General features: G+C 42.8%; 1 protein-coding gene across 1 annotated transcript; it reads left to right on the plus strand.

Moving 5' to 3' along the window:
- The first annotated feature begins 4156 nt into the window (after positions 1 to 4156).
- On the plus strand, positions 4157 to 20095 carry LOC121571943 (palmitoyltransferase ZDHHC18-B-like). Its single transcript, XM_041883739.2, has 9 exons — positions 4157 to 5524; positions 7091 to 7251; positions 8409 to 8558; positions 8937 to 9074; positions 9196 to 9247; positions 9481 to 9583; positions 10155 to 10267; positions 10496 to 10598; positions 15771 to 20095. The coding sequence occupies exons 1-9, from the start codon at positions 5277 to 5279 to the stop codon at positions 16191 to 16193; spliced, it is 1491 nt and encodes a 496-aa protein (XP_041739673.2). The 5' UTR covers positions 4157 to 5276; the 3' UTR covers positions 16194 to 20095.
- Positions 20096 to 21596: the final 1501 nt, after the last annotated feature.

Consider the following 21596-nt stretch of genomic DNA (forward strand, 5'->3'; position numbering starts at 1 on the left):
TGTCTTTGCGCCTTTGCGCTGCTGTTGGCGCGATGACGTCACGGATAGGCAGACTGAATCGAGTAATGTTTAAAGCCTTTATCATTAAAAGTGCTAAGAAAAAACATCCATATAAAGTCTGACGTGCTTAAATCCAATGGGTTATTTCCTAGTATCGATACAATCGATTTATTACATTTTAAAACGATGTTAGATCGATATATGTTGTCCAAAAGGCCAACTCGCCGAGCACAGATCGATGTAGTTGGATCATAGGAATATAAATCGATACATCGATGTAGTAGATGGATCGTTACACCCCTAGCTTCTACCAATCAATTTCTAGATGCAGTAAGTCATGTCAGAAGCTAACATAATCCAATATAACTACATTCCGTTTTGAAGTTCACTTTCCTTGCTTGGTCTCACAACACTATCATGAATCTAGCAAATAAGTTTTGTGGGTCAGAGTGCAGTATTTATTTAGTTTCAAAGCAAAAACGTACTGTATGTTAGCATGTTTCTAACACTGGCTTTAGCAATGGAGGGAGCAGGCAAGCCAAGGCAACTGTTAACTAGCAACAACTGGCTCGGACAACAACTGCCACCTTTCACTCCCTTCATATTTCATCCGATCACTTCTCATTGCACTTTTTTCAGTTTTCACACGCAACAACTGTAATTTAGACACTGACCACAACCACGCAACTATTGACCACAACCACATAACTATCGACAACACAACTACTGACCACACAACTACTGACCACAACAACACAAGTACAGACCATAGCTACTGACAACAACTACTGACCACAACTAATTAACACAACCACACAACTACTGACCAAAACTACTGAACCACACAACTACTGACCACAACTACTGTAAGTCGCTTTGGATAAAAGCGTCTGCTAAATGGCATATTATATTATTATATATACTGACCAAAATCACTAACCACAACAACTGACCACAACCACACAACTATTGACCACAACCACACAACTACTGACAACAAAACGTTTGACCACAACTACTGACCACAGCTATGGCACACAACTCCTGACCACAACTACTGACCACAACCACACAACTACTGACCAAAACCACACAACTACTGACCACAATTACTGACCAAAACCACAAAACTACTGACCTCAACCACACAACTACTGACAACAACACAACTACAAACTCCTGACCACAATTCCTGACCACAACTACTGACCACAACTACTGACCACAACCACACAAATACTGACCACAAAACTACTGAACCACACACTTACTGACCACAACCACACAACTACTGACCACAACTACTGACAACAACCACACAATTACTGACGACAACAACTGACCACTACTGACCACAACCACACAAGTACTGACCACACAACTACTGAACCACACAACTAATGACCACAACCACACAACTACTGACCACAACCACACAATTACTGACCACAACTACTCACCACTACAGACCACAACACTGACCACGGCTGCTGACCGTAACCACACAACTACTGACCACAGCTACTGAACCACACACCTACTTACCAAAACGACTGACCACAACTACTGGCCACAACTAAAGACTACAACCACACAACTACTGACCACAATTACTGACCAAAACCACAAAACGACTCACCTCAACCACACAACTAATGACCACAACAGACCACAGCTACTGAACACAACTCCTGACCACAACCACACAACTACCTACCCACAAGTAATGACCACAACTACTGACCACAACCACACAAATACTGATTACAATGACTGACCACACCCACTAAACTACTGACCACAACTACTGACCACACAACTACTGAACCACACAAATTCTAACCACAACCACACAATGACCACAACTACTGGCCACATAACTACACAACTAATGACCACAAAAAAAAATGACTAACCACAACTACTGCCCACTACAGACCACAGCTACTGACCACAACCACACAACTACTGAACCACACACCTACTTACCAAAACTACAGACCGCTACTGACCACAACTACTGACCACAACCACACAACTACTGACCACAACCATACAACTACTGACCACATAACTACTGAACCACACAACTAATGACCATAACAACACAACTGCTGATCATAACTACTGACCACAACCACACAACTACTGACCACAACCACACAACTACTGATCACAACTACACAACTACTGACCACAACGACTGCTCTGGTCTGCACTAGCTCTGGTCCAGTTCTGGTCCTGGGCGTAGCTAGCTAGCTAGCTCTGGCTCGCACTAGCTCTGGTCTTGCTCTGGTCTTCGCTATAAATTATAACTACTTAAATGTGCATATATTAGCATATAATACCTACAGACAATAATTGTAACTCTTGAACCGTTCAAGCTAGAGACACCAAACCAACTTTCATCGGTTCAGGCTATCTTAACTTCAAAATCTTTAAACTTTTATTAACTAATAACTATATAAATGTGCATACATTTGCATAACGTAACCCACCAACAGTAACTCTTAAACCGTTCCAGCTACATACACCAAACTAACTTTCACATGTTCAAGCTATCCTAACTTCAAATTCTTTAACTTTTTTATCAAGTAGAATGATCTAAATTAGCATAAAGTAATGAATCAACAGTAACTCTTGAGCTGTTCAAGCTAGATACACCAAACCAACGTTCATATGTTCAGGCTATTCTAACTTTTCATCTACTTAATTTTTTTACTATAACCAGTCACCACCACTACTATAACGTTTTCCAAAACCATACATACTTTAAAACTGCTTTGCTTTAAATATTAAAGTAAATATTCTACCACTACCACAATAATACTTTTAAAGAGTTGAATCCAGTCCCATCAATTGTACTTGAAGTACAATTACCATCTAGTTCATGTTATTTTTGTTATTAAATGTATAATAAAAACAAATAATTCAGCCTTCGTCGCTATTGATACCATGTCATGGTTCCTAAATGTAAATAAAATAATTATCTCTTCTATCACAGAGAACCTGTGTAGGCCACAGTGTTCAGAGGAGATTCACTACTGAGTCTCCATCCGAGCTCTTGCCACGGAGCAAACTGAAATGGGAGGAGCTGATTGGTATGCTGTGTAAATTGATGGCCAAATACATCATTAGCTCCTTGTCTCTGGATAGTGCTTTTCAGGTTCCAGTTGATGCAGTCTCAGGTAGGAGTCCTAAATACCTTTATCGATCCTGTATGATATTCATCACACCTCATATTAGATAGAATTTGGTGCAAAATATACTTTAGGCTACTGTATATTATTTCATAAAATCCTGATGTATTTTTCTTTCCACAGATACAAAGGAAAGCAAAGCTTCTGCTGTGAAGTTGGGTACGAATACCAGAACACTGGTGCCAACCCCCCCTCCTCGCCCCACCCTCACTAACAGCCAGAAGGATAATACGCCTGTCCAAGAGGACAGCAGGAGGACAATCCGACCTCTCCAGGCTGCCAAGAGGTAAGTATCCCTAAGGTTAGAGGCAGACCTGTAGCTAGAAGGTCACTGGTTCAAATCCTGGGCAGGGCAATGAAAATGTGGGAACTGAAATTGCAACTGAAGGGCTGGTGGTTTCAGAGAACATTTTGAATATCCTTTGCAAAATGGACTAATAAAGTTATATTCTTTCTTCCCTTATTCTCTAAAAAAGGGTGGTCAGCTCCATGGACTTGGACATTTCCAGGACCACTAGTAGAAGCAGTGGGATGGTGGCTCAGCTGGGTTGTCCAGTCAAGAGCAACAACATTATGTTCAGCAAGCCTCCAAGCCCCTCTTCAGCCACCTCAAACACATCCCTGGCAGCCTCTGAGGTCACTGAGAATTTGTTGTGTAAGCGCCTCCAGGGGGATTCTCCAGACTTCATGTCATCCAGCAGCCACACCAACCCAAGCCCCACAGAGGGACAGTAGTGACAACAGTCAACTAATGGAACTGTAGAAACTTAGTTTTCTAAATATCTAGGCTTAATAAAAGTAATTTTGCATTGACATTATTTGGTAACTTTTTCATGATTTAATATGGTTAATATGATAATAATACAAAGTAGACTACCTGGATTTTGCCTTTTGAGGTGTAAGCAAAGATACTGGTAACTAACCCACTAAAGGTTTCCACGTGTCTGTGGTGTAAACATAGACCATGAAAGAAAACTGTGTAAGGACAAATATTGACGTCATTCTTTGCCAGCAAATCATGAACACCGTACGTTTATTGAATGTGTCGTAAACATTCCATAGCGATCATAACCAAAGATTATCTATTATATTTACAAGATAGCCCAGTGACCGCTTTAACAATGGAAATGGAAATACATGGGATGGCGAGTGAGGTCAGGTGGGGGAAAAAGGGCTTATCTCACGCGGACAGATTTTGGGTGGAGTAAATCCTCTCGCTTCGCCTCTTCCTCTCGGTCATAACGCTGGATGATAGGAGAGAAGTGCTCCTGACCGTAGACTAACATAAATGAGATATTTCGATGAAAATGTTTCTTAGTATAACAGACGGTCTGCGGTTGATTAGCGTCAATTCGTAGTCACGAAAACTCCGACGAAAGCCCTCATCTGTCAACATCACCACCGGGAAATTCCAACATCACTTTCATCTGCCTGGCTGGAAGTGTAGGAGTTGGTGGTCTCAAATAGGATCAAATTGAACTGTCCGTATCAGACAGAACCCTGGTATGGTACTAATACCCATTTGGATGCTGTGCATAGGATATGCTTTATACTTAGCTACCATTCACTAACGTTAGTCTGTTCATCACTGAATTTTGGGCTAACTAGTTAGCATTAGCCTAGCTAGCGCGTTAGCCTAGCCAGCTAAGCGGTCACTGGAAATGTAATCGGGTCACACACACAGCTGTTAGTTACCTTGATTGATAGCCAGATATGATGGATTATATCAAAGTCGAATTGTTCTCTTCAGGGAGTGTATATTTTGGGGACATTATTTGCATACACTGGATACGCTTGGTGGCAATGTTGTTGATTCAATGACGACATGCTCCACTCTAACTTACCGGTACTGGAACATGTTTGTAGCTAACGTTACTGGCAACGCGCTAGTCGATGTTATTGTTAGCAAGTTAGGTAGCTAGCTAACATTAGCTAGATCATTAGCAAGTTGCTGCCTATGTAGATAGCTAGGTAACTAGCAAGATAGCGGTGGCAAGCACTAACCAGCTCCTCTGCTCTGGACGCCCAAAACTGGGGAGAGATCAAAAGTAGCCACAGCATAGTTTTTCGTAAATCATGAAAAATTGCGAATACCAGCAAATCGACCCGCAGGCACTTTCAACGCCAACCCCGACACTGCCGCCGCAACCCGTTGTTGTTGAGGAAGAGAAGAAGGGGGAAACTGCACGGAGAAAATGGGAAGTTTTCCCCGGCAAGAATCGCTTCTACTGCGATGGACGGATCATCGTGGCTCAGCAAAGCGGTGTCTTACCACTCACCCTCAGCCTTATTCTGGTCACCACTGTACTGTTCTTTGTATTCGAGTAAGCACAATTTCTCGTTTTCTTTTGCATTGCTTTGAAACAAAATAATGTTTGCCCTAGCCAAGACAATGCCACACAGGTTTCAACAAACCATGGTAAGTTTGGTTGTGTGTCTAGCAGTTTAAACAACACAGCAGATTCTGGTCACAACAATATAATAATAGTTTTAATGCTAGAAAATGTCATTACATCTTCCTACAGGTGTCTTGCTGAAATGTGTGTTACATCTCCTGAGACTATGCTACAGGTGTAATTAAAAAGGGAAAGTTGTTTAAAACCAGATCCTCTCTGGGTGGTTGAGAAACTCTATTGCAATATTGTACTATTGTGTGTGTGTCAATCTGGTTTGACAACATTTTCAGTTTCTCATGTTGAAAATGAGAACTAGTCCTTCATGTAGTTACAGTTACATTTGAGTCATTTAGCAGACGCTCTTATCCAGAGCAACTTACAGTTAGTGAGTGCATACATTTTTCATACTGTTAGTCAGGGTCCTGAATGTTGCTGCAGTGCTCTGCAATCAATATTGTCCTCTTTAGTTGTCCTGGTGATAAATGACCTGAATGAAGGCAGGCTACACAAAACACTTTAGGCTGCGTTTACACAGTCAGCCCAATTCAGATTTTTATTTTCAGTACCCGACAAACTGACGTCACGCCGGATGCACACGATTTCTGGTTGCGGAAAGAAAGCAGGATGTCACCCATTGTCAGTCAGCGCCATGTATTATCAGCCACTGATATAAGCTCTTGATTTAAAAAAAAACATTTTTTGGGGGGATTCTCATAGGTTTACAATGTTTTGATTATTGCTTGAACAGTTGCTAAGATTATATTTGGTTGTGAGAGTTGCAAAATACTTATTTTGGATGCAGCAGTTGTTCGCTAGAATGCTGACGCTCATTGACAGGCTTGTAGCAAAGCTAGCCAAAGAGCCATTTTACTGGTTGAAGTTGAAGTGTTTTTGAAGTAAAATGCAGTTGATTGGCGACGATGACACATACATTATATTAAGCATAACATTCATACAAGACTTACAATCCAATTTATAATCCAAAAGTAGTGTGTAATACACTCATAAGCAACATGTAAATAAGGCTTTTTAGCTGGCTGTCTATGATAACTTCCCAGTTTTTGTCCCCCACGGTGGGGAAATTGTGAATAGCAACTCGGAGTATTGCTTAATGTGATTTTTCTGGAGAAGTGCCCCCGGACTTGTGCTGATAATGCACAGTAATATTCGGAATACATTGTGAAAAACAAATACTTAAGCTCACCATTTGAGCTCCACACAGATTTACTGCATCTGTAACTAGCGGTATTTGTAACTAGCGGTTTACGTATTAGCAGGGAGGGGTTTCTGCAAATGTCACGCACATCGCCCTCTTGTGGCAATGTTTGCAAACACAGAAAGGGGCCTATTGGTCTTTTGATTAATCAGATCAGTTATTTTGCCAAAGATCAGAATTGGGCTGCCTTTGTAAATGCAACCTTAGTTTTCACATAAGGTAGTCCACTTTAATTGTTGCTGAATATAGTCCTCTTTTTCTTTGTCCTGTCATCACAGCTGTCCCTTCCTGTTGAAGCACCTGACCGTGTTCATCCCAGCGATTGGAGGAGTGCTGTTTGTGTTTGTGGTCATCTCCCTCCTGCAGACCAGCTTCACTGACCCTGGCATCCTGCCCCGGGCCACACCGGACGAGGCCGCAGACATTGAGAAGCAGATCGGTAAGGGCAACACATACACACCTGAAAGAACATTCTTCCTTTCCCACTCACTTTCCCAGCTTTGTGTACACGTTCACCTACACTGCCCAAGTGACTGCATTTGTTTTCCTGTTCCATATTCTGGTCTCTTTTTTACCTTTTATCACCAGTTTCTTTGCGCTGGTTTTTGAGACACTGTAGTAGCAACATATATGCTAGTTTCCTGCTTTTTTTTGTTGTTGAAGCAATGCATTATTCAGCCAACAAATGGTTGAACCTCCATAATTACAGGCTTCCTCCTCCCTTGAGGGAACCACACACATAGTCTCTTCTGACTGAGCATGGAGGGATGGATGGATTGATTGATTGATGGATGGATGGGGGGTGGATTGATAGAGGTCTTTGAACTGTTGATGGCACTGCTTGTTGCTGTGTGGATGGTCAGTCTGCTGTGTGGGTAGTTGCCTCTGCTGTTTAATTGTGTGAAAAATTAATGGACACAGGCCCATTTGCAGTGGGATGCCACTAACATCTCTCTCTCGCTCGCTCGCTCCCTCCCTCTTTTTCTCTTTCCATCTCTTTCTCTCTCTCTCTGGTTCTTTGTAGAGTGGCAACTCACTTCACGTAGAGGGGGTTGTGGTTTAAATAGTGATTTCATTGTGCGGCACCAAAAGTATAAAAAAAAAAAAGTTAAAGATCTGATTGGTCAAAAGACCAATTAGTGGGGGGGAAAAAGATCAGAATTGGACTGCATGTCTAAACGCAGCCTATGGGATTGCCAGGCAGGCAGCACACTTTCATACATTACACAGAGCCTGTGTTGATTGATTGCCTCCCCCGTGACGCCCCCTTAATGGCCTTCACTCCGCCAGCAATTAGGCCTAAGGCCACAACTGCCTGGATCACAACATGGACACATATATATTACACACACACACACAAAGCATAGGTTTTACTATCCTAGTGGCGACCAAAAATAGATTTCCATTCAAAATCCTAATTTCCCTAACCCAAATTCTAACCCTAAGCCTAAAATAGGAGAATTGTCCTTGTTTTACTATCCTTGTGAGGAATCTTGGGGATTTCCGTTACCCACGAGGATAGTAATACACACGCATACACATACCTTGTGTACTATATCTCCTGATATGTCCTCCCTGTCTTTCTCTCCTCCTCAGATAACTCTGGCTCTTCCACCTACCGACCCCCTCCCCGCACCAAGGAGGTGATGATCAACCAGCAGGTAGTGAAGCTCAAATACTGTTTCACCTGCAAGATGTTCCGGCCACCGCGCACCTCCCACTGCTCCCTCTGTGACAACTGTGTGGGTAAGGACCAGTGACAGAGGGGGGCGTTCAACATGGGACACAGACAGAGGGACACACTGATATTTATTAGATTGAATTATTTAGACTATACTACACAGCCTGATACTGAGATTGTTTTGTAGAACAGTCTTTATTTATCAGTCTTATAAAGAGGATTTATTAATGTTGGTCTCCTCCATAAAGATGCTGATCAACTCTGAAAGCAGGGCCTCTTCATTTAAATAAAACGTATCTACATTTCATTCAAATGTATTTTCCTATTGAAAGGGGCTTGAGAGCTTGGCCTCAATGTCAGTGGGATGTCCTTTGTAGATATTTGTACATTTTCTTCCTCCTCAATCTCACTCTTCCTCCTCGATCTTTCTTCCTGTCCTCCAGAGCGATTCGACCACCATTGTCCCTGGTTGGGGAATTGTGTTGGGAAGAGGAACTATCGTTTCTTCTACACCTTCATCGTCTCTCTATCCTTCCTGACAGTCTTCATCTTTGGCTGCGTCGCCACACATCTAGCACTGAGTACGTAGTCTACATAGCAGACACTGCCATGGCTTGTGATTTTGTATGGAACTGTTGCGTGGATCCTGATTATCATCCTGTCATGGTTTTCTGTAACAATCTTCAATTTTTCTGTCCTCAGGGGCACAAGGAGGGAGAGGCCTGATGTTTGCTCTTCAGGAGAGTCCAGCCAGATATCCTTTTACCAGGACTCTGTGTGTCTAGGGTTACCGATCTGATCCCCTCATAATACCACTTCCTGATTCGAGTAGTTCGGTGTTAGGGTAACGAAACTGTCATTCACTTCAGCTTCTTGGCCGTATTGCAGAATAAGAATGGGTCTCTCAATCTGTCTGTTCAGCTGACATCTCTGGTGATATTTAGATACTCAAACCATAAATGTTGTCCTTGACTTTTCTTTCTGCACTGCTGTGGAGCTGGTGATTTGCTTATTTTCAGTTTGGTCCATCTTGGGCCTCTCAGGCTTCCATACCTACCTGGTTGCTTCTAACCTGACCACAAATGAAGATGTGAGTAAATGCCAATGAGTGTGATGTCTCTGTCTCTTCTGGGATATGTATAATAAACATATAGGTATTATACACTTTAAAGGTCCAATGCAGCTGTTTTTATCTCAATATCAAATCATTTCTGGGTAACAATTAAGTAAAGAAACAAATAGCTTCTTAGCAAAGGGCAATTTCTCAAGGAAGAATTTAGCTAGGACTGTCTGGGAGTGGTCTGAGTGGGGAGGGGGAAATGGAAAATGAGCTGTTATTGGCAGAGAGGTTTAGAACTCTTTCTTATTGGCCTATTAACTAATTTACCACATTGATGCCACCATGGAAGGTGGCATCACTATAAGGGCATTTTCATAATTTTAACAATTTCACAGTATTACTCCAACCTTAGTGTGGAAATGTATATAAAACCCAGGAAAATCACATATTTTGACTGCACTAGGCCTTTAAACAGTTAAGTGACCCTCCCAGTAACGTGCAGATGGAAAGTAGCCATGTAGCTTAACCTGGTGTCATGTAAACTAAAACTAGTCTAGGATGAGGACTGATGGTCAATCTTGTGTGTCTCTCTTCTTCCCAGATCAAAGGCTCGTGGTCGGGGAAGAGTGGGGCGGAGGACACTGGTAACCCCTACAGCTATAACAACATCGTTACTAACTGCTGCTCAGTTCTCTGTGGACCCATGCCTCCCAGGTGAGACTCAGCATGGTTTATAATGTGTCTTTGATAGGGTTTGAGTAAGTTCTTTTTTCAAATCAGTCCATTTAGGAAGTGTTAAAAAAAACGTTGAATTAAAAATGCCACATTGTTTTCTGAGGTTTAATTTCTAATCACTCCTTGAATTGACTAAAAAGGAAGCTGAATTGACCTGAAGCCTGACCTATTTGACTAACCTGTTTCCTCCATGTTGTCCCGTGTCAGTTTGATTGACAGGCGAGGCTTCGTGCCGGTGGAGGAGTCTTCCCAGACAGTTGCCATGGAGATAGAGCTGCCCACGCTGGCTGCTAAGAATGAGATAAACGTGGTAGGAGGGCCCACGCCGTCCCAGCTGCCCCCCAGTGCCTTGCAGGTTCCCCCCTCCCCTCCACCTCTATCTGCAACCCCAAACTCCCTTCAGCCTGACTGCCATACTCCAATTTAGTTGCCTTTTCCAACCTAACCCAACCCCCCTTCACTGTTGCCTGACTGGCTGTTGTGTTTGGGTTCACCCCCTCATGACTTAGTCCCACATACCAGTGTACTGTATTACTATTGATCAGGATCCAGGATCCTGTTGTTGTGGTCATTACATATGTTGTTGCCTGGTCCTGGTAGCCCAGTCTACCCCAGACTGTTCATTGTTTACAGTTGACAGTAAAAGACTGTCTCTGGAAAGAGGAAGTGAAGCCGGCTGCTAGGCCACGTGTTTGACGTGGGTGAAGCTCAACCGTTAGTTACTCACACCATTCCATGCCTTAATGTTATAATCATCAACTCTGTTATTTAGGTATTTCATTTCAGTGAAAAGGGGAACATAGCCTATATATGATTCATCCACTTCCCAGCTGAGTTAAAGGTTTTGCCCTTGTTGTTTTGTGGTTGAGGAGAATCTTAGGTGCTAGGAGTTTTTATTAAAATATGTTTGTTTACAAAGTGCGACTGCCACTGGGCTATTTAGTTCAGTCGGACAACAGTGGCACTCTCCTACCCTTCAGACTATGTTGAGTCTGTCTGCCTCTTCCAAACCAACAGGCCTTCCTTCTGTTTACATTCAAGCAATAGGGAAAACCTAACCTAACCTTGGTTTACTTTAATGGTACAAGGGCTCTGTCATATCTGCTGGAAGTTTGCACATTATAATTTCTTTGCACAGAAGGAGTTAGACCAGAGAGGGAGACCAAGCACAGTATTGGCTCAGTATTTATACTTTTAGCAAACACATGCTGGTAATGGAAGCGGTTACTGCTGGGAACTTACCTGTCACAAACACGTCTGTACCCAAGAGCTGTTTTTATTTGTCTCAATCTGGACACCCTCCCTCACTGATACTCAGTTGGTCAGCTAAAAAAGAGTTGGAGAGGTATTTTATTTATGCACATGGAATTATCTTTTTTTACAGTGTGAACACACTTATTTGTCTTCCCTCAATGTTCTTGTTGTCGTCTGTATTTTGTATTTGTCTCTGACTTGACTCTGTGTTGTTATTGGAGTGTGAGGTGTGTTCTGTTCTGTTCTGTGTGTCATAACATAATGTAATGGTCATGTTAAAGGTGACACAAAAGCTACTTAAATTTTTTAATTTTAGTCATTTAGCAGACACTCTTATCCAGAGCGACTTAAAGGAGCAATTAGGGTTCAGTGCCTTGCTCAATGGCACATTGACAGATTTTTCAGTCGGTTTGGTGATTCGAACTCTCGGCTACCTGCCGCCCTCAAGCCAGTCAAATCATCTCCCTCTTACTGTTTTCTTATGCTTTTAAAATATGTTTTGTATTACAATCTTATATTGTTTGTCTGTTTATTTTGGTCTTCTAAATATTTATATACGTCATTTTGGAATATATTAATATAATATTATGTCCATCTGAAATGTACAGTATTAAATATTGCATTTAAAAAATGAAGTAAATACATTTATTTCCAAATGAGTTGTTTTCAATAGACATGAATTCCTTTTTTTTTTATTCTCAACTGTTACAGTTAAGATGTAACATAATCATACGAGTGAACAGTCCCTATGTCGTCATTGTCACTAAGCCTCACCCGTATGCCTATTCCATAGTGTCAACTGGTCTCCGTATTTGTCTGTATGTCCGATCACCAGCCCCCACTAGGAGGACAACTGTCTGGACTTTGCTCTGTCCTGTGTTGGCTGATGAGCAAGGTTAGTGGAGACAGACAGACCGAGATTGGTGAGATGACCCCAGGTAGAGTGCAGTGCAGGGTGTTTGGCTGGCCTTACCCGTCTCTGTGGCTACTGTGTCTACATCTGGGTCAATTCAGGAAGTCAGTTGAATGCCAATTCACTTATTTGGGAGTACTGAATTGAAAACTGAATAGAGCTCAACCGTGGTGCAGAAGGGAGGTTTTCTAGGGGGCCCTCTCTCTGTGGCTGGTTGCTGTCTGCTTTGTTTTCTGCCTGGCTGGCTGGCTTCTCTCAGTGCTGCTATGCTTCTTCCTTTAACATGGCTGATTTCAACCACGTCAGGCTGTATCCCATCACACACAGAATCAGCCTCTCTAAACTCAAGGTCCAGACTTGTGAGATTTGGAGTATCACACTCTCAAAAACGGAGGAAACTATAATGGCACATTCGTTGTACTTTAATTTCTATATTTGTATTGTGTTTTCTCCTTGTCAGCTATGCCACAGATACACTCATGCTTAAATGCACAGATACAGTGAGCCCAAAAAGTATTGGGACGGTGACACATTTTTAGTTGTTTTGGCTCTGTACTACAGCACTTTGGATTTGAAATGATACGATGACGGAGGGTAAAGTGCAGACTGTCAGCTTTAATTTGAGGGTATTTTCATCAATTTCTGGTGAACCGTTACAGCAAATGTTGTACATTTGTTGTTTGTTTTGGTTGTGTTTCAGATTATTTTGTGCCGAATAGAAATGAGTGATAAGTATTGTATTGTGTCATTTTGGAGTCATTTTTATTGTAAATAATATGTTTCTAAACACTTCTACCTGAATGTGGATGCTACCATGATTACGGATAATCCTGAATGAATTGTGAATAATGCTGATTGAGAAATTTACAGACGCACAAATATCACCCCCCCCAAAAAAATGCTAACTTCCCCTGTTATTGTAATGGTGAGAGGTTAGCATTTCTTGGGGATATGATTATTTGTGCGTTTAACTTTCTCACTAAACGTTTGACTACTTCACATAAGTGAATTTGTCCCAATAATTTTGGACTATGTACAAAAAGTGCAGTAATTTCTAAACGGTTCACCTGATTATGGATGAAAATAATCTCAAATTAAAGTTTACAGTCTGCACTTTAACCTACCTCCATAGTCATTGTATCATTTCAAATCTAGTGCTGGAGTACAGAGCCAAAACAATGAAAAATGTGTCGCTGTCCAAATACTTTTGGAGCTCACTGTATATGTGCACACCAGACAATGATCAAAATAACTTTTTCAAGCAGTAGACTCGTTAATAGTTTATAGCGATTCCGTCTTCCCACCTGCTTCTTGTTTTCTATTTTGAAGCATAAATGGCTGGACAGAATTGTTCGACAGAGGAGAAAATGCAAACCATTCGAAATTACCCTCGGTGCTCAGGTTCTGAATGTGTTAAATGTGCGCTGACAGCTACGCCAGTCCTTTACATAACATCATTAGAGCATCTCTGTCTTCTCTACTCAACCAGTCACAAATGCAATTATCTCCACAGTACAGTGTTTATGCTCTGGTGTTTTTTTTAAAAACTTTGTTACTTCATCTTTCAAGTAACTTTCATTGATCTGTCATTTTTGCAAGTGATAACCCTCAAAGGACTATTCTTCAAGGCAATGGCCTCGTCCCCAGCCGTTTAGGCATCCTACTTGACTCTCAAACGAGAATTTGATGTGATCTCTGGTACTGTGGGAATACCGTGGTACTGCAGCCCTGTGTTACATTTCTTCATCATCTGCATGGTTACCCCTCACCAAAACGACTGTCTGCTACCAAGCATCATCAGAATACCTGCATGTCCTTCTTGCACCAATACAATAACCTATAGCTTGACCTTTGACCCATAGCTTTGCTATGCATAGCTGTCTGAGTGACCTCTCCTCTCCCTGGGGGGATTTCTGTTCTTAAATACATGCTTGCTTTTTTATTTTCAGCTGAGCTACAGTGAGGGGAAAAAAGTATTTGATCCCCTGCTGATTCTGTATGTTTGCCCACTGACAAAGAAATGATCAGTCTATAATTTTAATGGTAGGTTTATTTGAACAGTGAGAGACAGAATAACAACAAAAAAATCCAGAAAAGCGCATGTCAAAAATGTTATAAATTTGATTTACATTTTAATGAGGGAAATAAGTATTTGACCCCCTCTCAATCAGAAAGATTTCTGGCTCCCAGGTGTCTTTTATACAGGTAACGAGCTGAGATTAGGAGCACACTCTTAAAGGGAGTGCTCCTAATCTCAGCTTGTTACCTGTATAAAAGACACCTGTCCACAGAAGCAATCAATCAATCAGATTCCAAACTCTCCACCATGGCCAAGACCAAAGAGCTCTCCAAGGATGTCAGGGACAAGATTCAGAGGAGAACTGGGTGAAAGTGTTGTGGTCAGATGAGACCAAAATGGAGCTCTTTGGCATCAACTCAACTCGCCGTGTTTGGAGGAGGAGGAATGCTGCCTATGACCCCAAGAACACCATCCCCACCGTCAAACATGGAGGTGGAAACATTATGCTTTGGGTGTGTTTTTCTGCTAAGGGAACAGGACAACTTCACCGCATCAAAGGGACGATGGACGGGGCCATGTACCTTCAAATCTTGGGTGAGAACCTCCTTCCCTCAGCCAGGGCATTGAAAATGGGTAGTGGATGGGTATTCCAGCATGACAATGACCCAAAACACACGGCCAAGGCAACAAAGGAGTGGCTCAATAAGAAGCACATTACGGTCCTGGAGTGGCCTTGCCAGTCTCCAGACCTTAATCCCATAGAAAATCTGTGGAGGGAGCTGATGGTTCGAGTTGCCAAACGTCAGACTCGAAACCTTAATGACTTGGAGAAGATCTGCAAAGAGGTGTGGGACAAAATCCCTCCTGAGATGTGTGCAAACCTGGTGGCCAACTACAAGAAACGTCTGACCTCTGTGATTGCCAACAAGGGTTTTGCCACCAAGTACTAAGTCATGTTTTGCAGAGGGGTCAAATACTTATTTCCCTCATTAAAATGCAAATCAATTTATAACATTTTTGACATGCGTTTTTCTGGATTTTTGTTGTTATTCTGTCTCTCACTGTTCAAATAAACCTACCAGTAAAATTATAGACTGATCATGTCTTTGTCAGTGGGCAAACGTACAAAATCAGCAGGGGATCAAATACTTTCCCCCCTCACTGTAACTGTTCTTGCTTCTTCTTATCTTTTCTGCTCACCTCTTTCTCACGTCTTTTTTCCAACTCTATTCTCTGTCTTCTCCCCTTATCTCGTCTCTTTCTCTCCGCAACCCTCTCCTTCTCCTCCCACCCAGTGCACACAGGGAACTAAAGACCTGTTGGAGTCGGCATCTCGCTCTCCGTGCCCCCAGACAGGGAAACCCCAGACAGTCTCTTCCTGTCCAGACAGCATCGGCCCAGCTGACTCGGCGGTGACCTTTAACCCTGCTGTGACCTCCGACCCTGACCCTGTTGCGGTGCCCTCTCTGAAATGCGGAGGCCGTCACCACAGCCACACCACCAGCCCTCCGGTCGAACCCCGCCAGCAGCACCACCACCATAACCGGCAACACAAGACACGGTCGACGCGGAGCAGCAGCAAGCGGGCCGCTCTCCACATTTCCAACCCGGCTTACAACGTCAGCCTCAGCCCCCCCACCTCTCCAGGCCTGGGGCCTAGTCATGGTACAGGGGCAGAGGACCACAGAAGAAGGGACAGTTTTGCCGCACTGCACTGACTCAAACCAACTCTAACTCCCTCTTGAGTGAATGAACCTGCGCCTTGCTGCCTTCCACAGATCTTCGCTCTGCATGATGTACAACCGTCAGTTTAGTCCCGTTTGCCAGACTCATGGAGCACGGCTATAGGAAGAGACTGCAGTCAGTCACACTTTGGATGCAGTCAGGTGGTAGCTGGTCCATCTTTTATAATCCATGTAAGTCCACAAGTCCTCTGAGAGAGGTGGGACATGGCTCGCCGTGGAATGTTAGACAGAAGCATCACCAAGACACTCTTTACATCCTGGGCCTATGTGGTGAATGGGCAGAAGGATGTGTTACTAGGATCTATTACTGAGGATAGCTATGGAGTTGTGACCGTCTGGGGATGTCACTGCACGGTGGCTACTTTCACTAGCTAGGCCTAACTCACATCTGCTACTGCTGTATAGCCTGCTTGGGCCTTTACTAGGCTGCAAATTAATGGAGAGCCATTCCAGAGATACATTACAGCTTCCTATCAGAAGAGGGCGCTACCTGCTATGTGAGATGCAGTGAGAGGGGTAAATGTGGTGTGAACCGTTTATATAGGACACATACACAAACCTCCTAATGCTCCTAATGTAATTGAACTGAATAGCCCCATTCTTTACAGCGAAAAGCACAACGAAAGAGCTGATGTTTTGTGGGGCAAACTTGCATAGCTGCTCAGTGAGCCATACATTCTACTTCTTTTGACATACTCAAGCAGAAAAGACCTAGCCATTACTACAGAGCCTCATACAGACTCTGTTATTATGCCTAGCATCCAAACTGATGTCGCTATGTTTCACAATGATGAGTGCAGCGTTTTGTCTGGTTTAAGGCTTGGCAAACCTTGGATACCTACCTACTCATTTGGGATGGCTCAGATTATTAGAGTAGCTGGCTTGAGACCCAAAAACCTGGCGGTGTGAGTGCCAAACAAGTCGAATCCTTTTTTATGTAAAAGCAGAACCGGACGGATGAGCTTGAGTTAGTATGTGATAGGCTAGCATTAGTACATAGAGCTTTCTATATATCAATGTCTTGGAACTTGAAGAGACCCCTACATCGATAAGAGTAGCTCTCGTACTTAGCCCTAGACCCAAGGACAATAGTAAGAGTGACTAGTAATCACAACACGGACATGACTGAACTGCACTGGCAGACGAGGACATCTTGAAAATCCTAACTGCTGTATTATGGTTCAAAACCAACCATTCATTCAACAGTAACGACTCAAGACACTACTACAGCATACCTGAGAAATGCTTCACGCCACACAGGAATGTTTTATTTTCTTACTAAAGCAGTGTTTCTCATTCATGTACACCTCTATAATACTTCTATATACTTGAGACATGTTAGCAGTATCGTGCGTTGCATGTGGTTGCCTCATGCCATGTCCAAAGAGTCCTTCCTCCTTGTGTTGCCACTATTAGTCCAGACAGGATCACCAGCACTTACTATTCCTTAATCCACATACGAGATTAGATGTGTGAATCTGATCCCTTCCTTGATTTTGAGCAGTGATACTAGACCAACTGAGTCTCTTGTTCATTTGAACCTTTTTGTTCTTTGTGCGGTTTGACAAATCTAATATGGTACTGTGTGATGTGAGAAGGCACACTGAACCAAGGCATCTGAATGGGAAGAATTCAGACAGAATTCAGATTGAGACCTGTCTGTGTGCTAGAGGCTTAGTTATTTGATATGCAACTTAAACATGAAAGTTCATGTTGATCCGCTTTGTTACATCTATCCCTGCAATACTTGCACAGAAAACGCAATGAACTGACACTGAGCATGAAACGTGACCACTGAGTAGTAGGTACACACAATGATCACTTAACACAAATACAATTATATTCCTATGGTCCACTTGGACCTACAGTATTCATATTCACTAGAGTAGAGAAGTGAAGTCACTGCACATTTTGTATTTTAAAAAGTGTTTCCCTTCATCACAACTTAGACATAATGTAGATCAGTGGTCATCCACAATGCATTGTGGAGGTTGGTTTCAATTTGTATACTAAAGGGCTTTTTCTGTTATTTCAGCCAATATTCCTCAAAATGAAAAGCACTGACTTGATAATGGTTTATTGTATGTCAATCATGGATCCAGAATGATTGGTCTGTTGAGCTCTGTGCTTATTTATGTTCAACATTATTGATTCTTTATGGAAAACCGTAAAAACATTTGTAGTATGAAAATGTATGCACTCACTAACTGTAAGTCGCTCTGGATAAGAGCGTCTGCTAAATGACTAAAATGTAAATGTAAATGTGTGTTTATAACCTGAGTGATATGCTTGTCTTCCCCCATACAGTAACTGTAATTGATGCACTCTGTTCACATTTTACACACCAAGGCCACCAGATGGCGACAGTTACAACCAAATGGAGATTTACACGCCATGTTTACACACTTTCAAAAGAGCTCTCTTCCCAGAAATAATACAATGTTTCCTCAGTCAAGTAGTCACGTAAACATAGTATTGTCTGAGAGCATTTGTTTATCTTTTGTTTGTTTTTATTTACTGGCGAAATGGCCCAAACACGTGGACGAGTCCCCCTTAAAATTTTGATAGGATAACAGTATTTTGTCATTATTAAGCAATTCACACAGATGGCCAAGGCTTATACTGTCCATTTAGAAATAAATAAATCTAATGTAGGCCAACTGAATCGTGGGGAATGTTGCACAATAAAAGATGTACTCGATGATATTTCTTCTTCCTTCAGCAACAGGCCCCTGCATGCCCCTTAATTGTAGTTTGCCTGTGCTGTTTGAATGATGTTGAGGGTTACACAGGGCATGTGCTGTGTGTATGATTGGAGCCTATCCTTACCTCTCCCTCTGTATGTACAGTATGTATGCCTTGGCATATCAGGTAGTGTCGAGTTAGTAGCCTGAAACCATAGTAGTCTGTTTAAGAAGAACAATAAATACGTTTATGGAGAGACAGCAGCTAGAATCAGATATAATATATACCACTTAGTAGACACTTTCATCCTAAGCGTCTTACAGTACAGGGAGTGCATACATTTGTATGTATATGTGATTATTGAGGGAAATGAACCCAAACCCTAGCACCAGGATGGCTTATTTACTTCCCCAGTCCATCTATTACTGTACCATGACATAAAGAGAGAGTTGTCAGGGATGTAAGCAGGGAGATCCCCACATCAGCTGATGATGAGAGGGTCTTTATCTTAGTGTTAGGCTTTTCATCACTATTTACTATAAAATATCTATCTGGCATGGGGTCATGCCTCTGTTTGATATGATACGATCAATTATTTGATCTAATAGGTCTGATTTTCCATCAGGATATGCATAAAGGGACAACTTTGCTGACCAACCCTAATAACAGGTTACAGTGTCTGTAATGATGATGATGACCTGTATCCTATTTCAGTGATGATGTGGCCACGTCAATTGGTTTTGTAGAGAGTGATTGCACACAATCACAGGGATTCCTTTTCCACTGGTCCATGCTACAAATACTGAGTACCATTCAGTGCTGCTGCCCTATTTCAAGCATAGCAGTAAATAAGTGCCTCTTCACTGGAGGATCCTGATTGGTGATTATTGGCAAAACACTCTAATTATCCACTCCTGATCTCTCTCTCTCACACACACACACACACCTAATAACATGAGTATTGTAGCGACCCTCTAGCTCTATCATGTGGGGGGCTCATGGGGGGAGGAGTTGCCCCTAGTTCAGATAGCTGATAGGCCACTAGTTTTGGTGGTTGGGGGGGTCAGAGCTAGACAGACCGAGACTGCATGGATCACAATAACATCTCTGAGTTCTACCAAGTTCTACAGTGAGCCAGATAAGTGTATTGTTTTGGGCAACCCTTCTAACCCTCTGTTAGCCTGTATTTCGAGGGCATTAAAACCAACTTGAGCTACCGTCTCCTTGTTATTCTAGTTAGCTAACTACACTACCAGTCAAAAGTTTTAGAACACCTACTCATTCAAGGGTTTTTCTTTATTTTACTTTCTCAAAACATCAAACCTATGAAATAACACATATGGAATCATGTAGTAACCAACAAAGTGTTAAACAAATCAAAATATATTTTATATTTGAGATTCTTCAAATAGCCACCCTTTGCCTTGATGACAGCTTTGCACACTCTTGGCATTCTCTCAACCAGCTTCACCTGGAATGCTTTTCCAACAGTCTTGAAGGAGTTCCCACATATGCTGAGCACTTGTTGGCTGCTTTTCCTTCACTCTGCGGTCCAACTCATCCCAAACCATCTCAATTGGGTTGAGGTCGGGGGATTGTGGAGGCCAGGTCATCTGATGCAGCACTCCATCACTCTCCTTCTTGGTCAAATAGCCCTTACACAGCCTGGAGGTGGGTTGGGTCTTTGTCCTGTTGAAAAACAAATGATAGTCCCACTAAGCCCAAACCAGATGGGATGGCGTATCGCTGCAGAATGCTGTGGTAGCCATGCTTGTAAAGTGTGCCTTGAATTCTAAATAAATCACAGACAGTGTCACCAGCAAAGCACCACCACACCATAACACCTCCTCCTCCATGCTTTACGGTGGGAAGCACACATGCGGAGATCATCCGTTCACCCACACCGCGTCTCACAAAGACACGGCGGTTGGAACCAAAAATCTCCAATTTGGATTCCAGACCACATTTACACTGGTCTAATGTCCATTGCTCGTGTTTCTTGGCCCAAACAAGTATCTTCTTCTTATTGGTGTCCTTTAGTAGGGGTTTCTTTGCAGCAGAAGGAAAAACTTGGATAAAAGTTTGCCAGCTAGCTACCTGACTACCGTGGCTAGCTAAAGTTACGTGGAGAACGGGGGTTGAAAATGCTTTGAGGGAATCCGAAAGTGGTATGGGACAATTATGGCCAAGGAGGTGCGTGTGCATGGACGTCGGAGGATCTGGCCGAGGAGATTGCCAGGGCATTGGAGCACAGATGCCGCTTGAGGGTGACCGCTAGAATGATGGCGGTTGAAGCGGGCGTGGGTGCTTCTGCGACTGTGCTTCACGCGGATTCTGGGGGGCAGACCGAAGGGCTGACGTCGACGCTGCGTGAAGAGGAGGCTGGGGCTCAGGATGTAAACAAACATGGCGGCGCCCAGTCCCCGATTGCGTCCGTATCTGTTAAGACCCCTAACTACTCCGGTAAGGTGGATTGGGAAGCTTTTCATGCTCAGTTTGCATTGTTAGCTCATTCTGGGGGGTGGTTGAATGAAGATAGGGCACTGCAGTTGGTTTTGTGCCTCACGGATGATGCTCTGTCCTGTTTGATATTGATTAGCCCTGAGGACAGACGCGATTATTGGGCTTTAGTTGGAGCACTGAGGTGGCGCTTTGGACAGTGTGTACAGCCCGGAGAGCCACTACGGGTGC

The sequence above is a fragment of the Coregonus clupeaformis genome, chromosome 8 (assembly GCF_020615455.1).
Source record: "Coregonus clupeaformis isolate EN_2021a chromosome 8, ASM2061545v1, whole genome shotgun sequence".
NCBI classification, from domain to species: domain Eukaryota; kingdom Metazoa; phylum Chordata; class Actinopteri; order Salmoniformes; family Salmonidae; genus Coregonus; species Coregonus clupeaformis.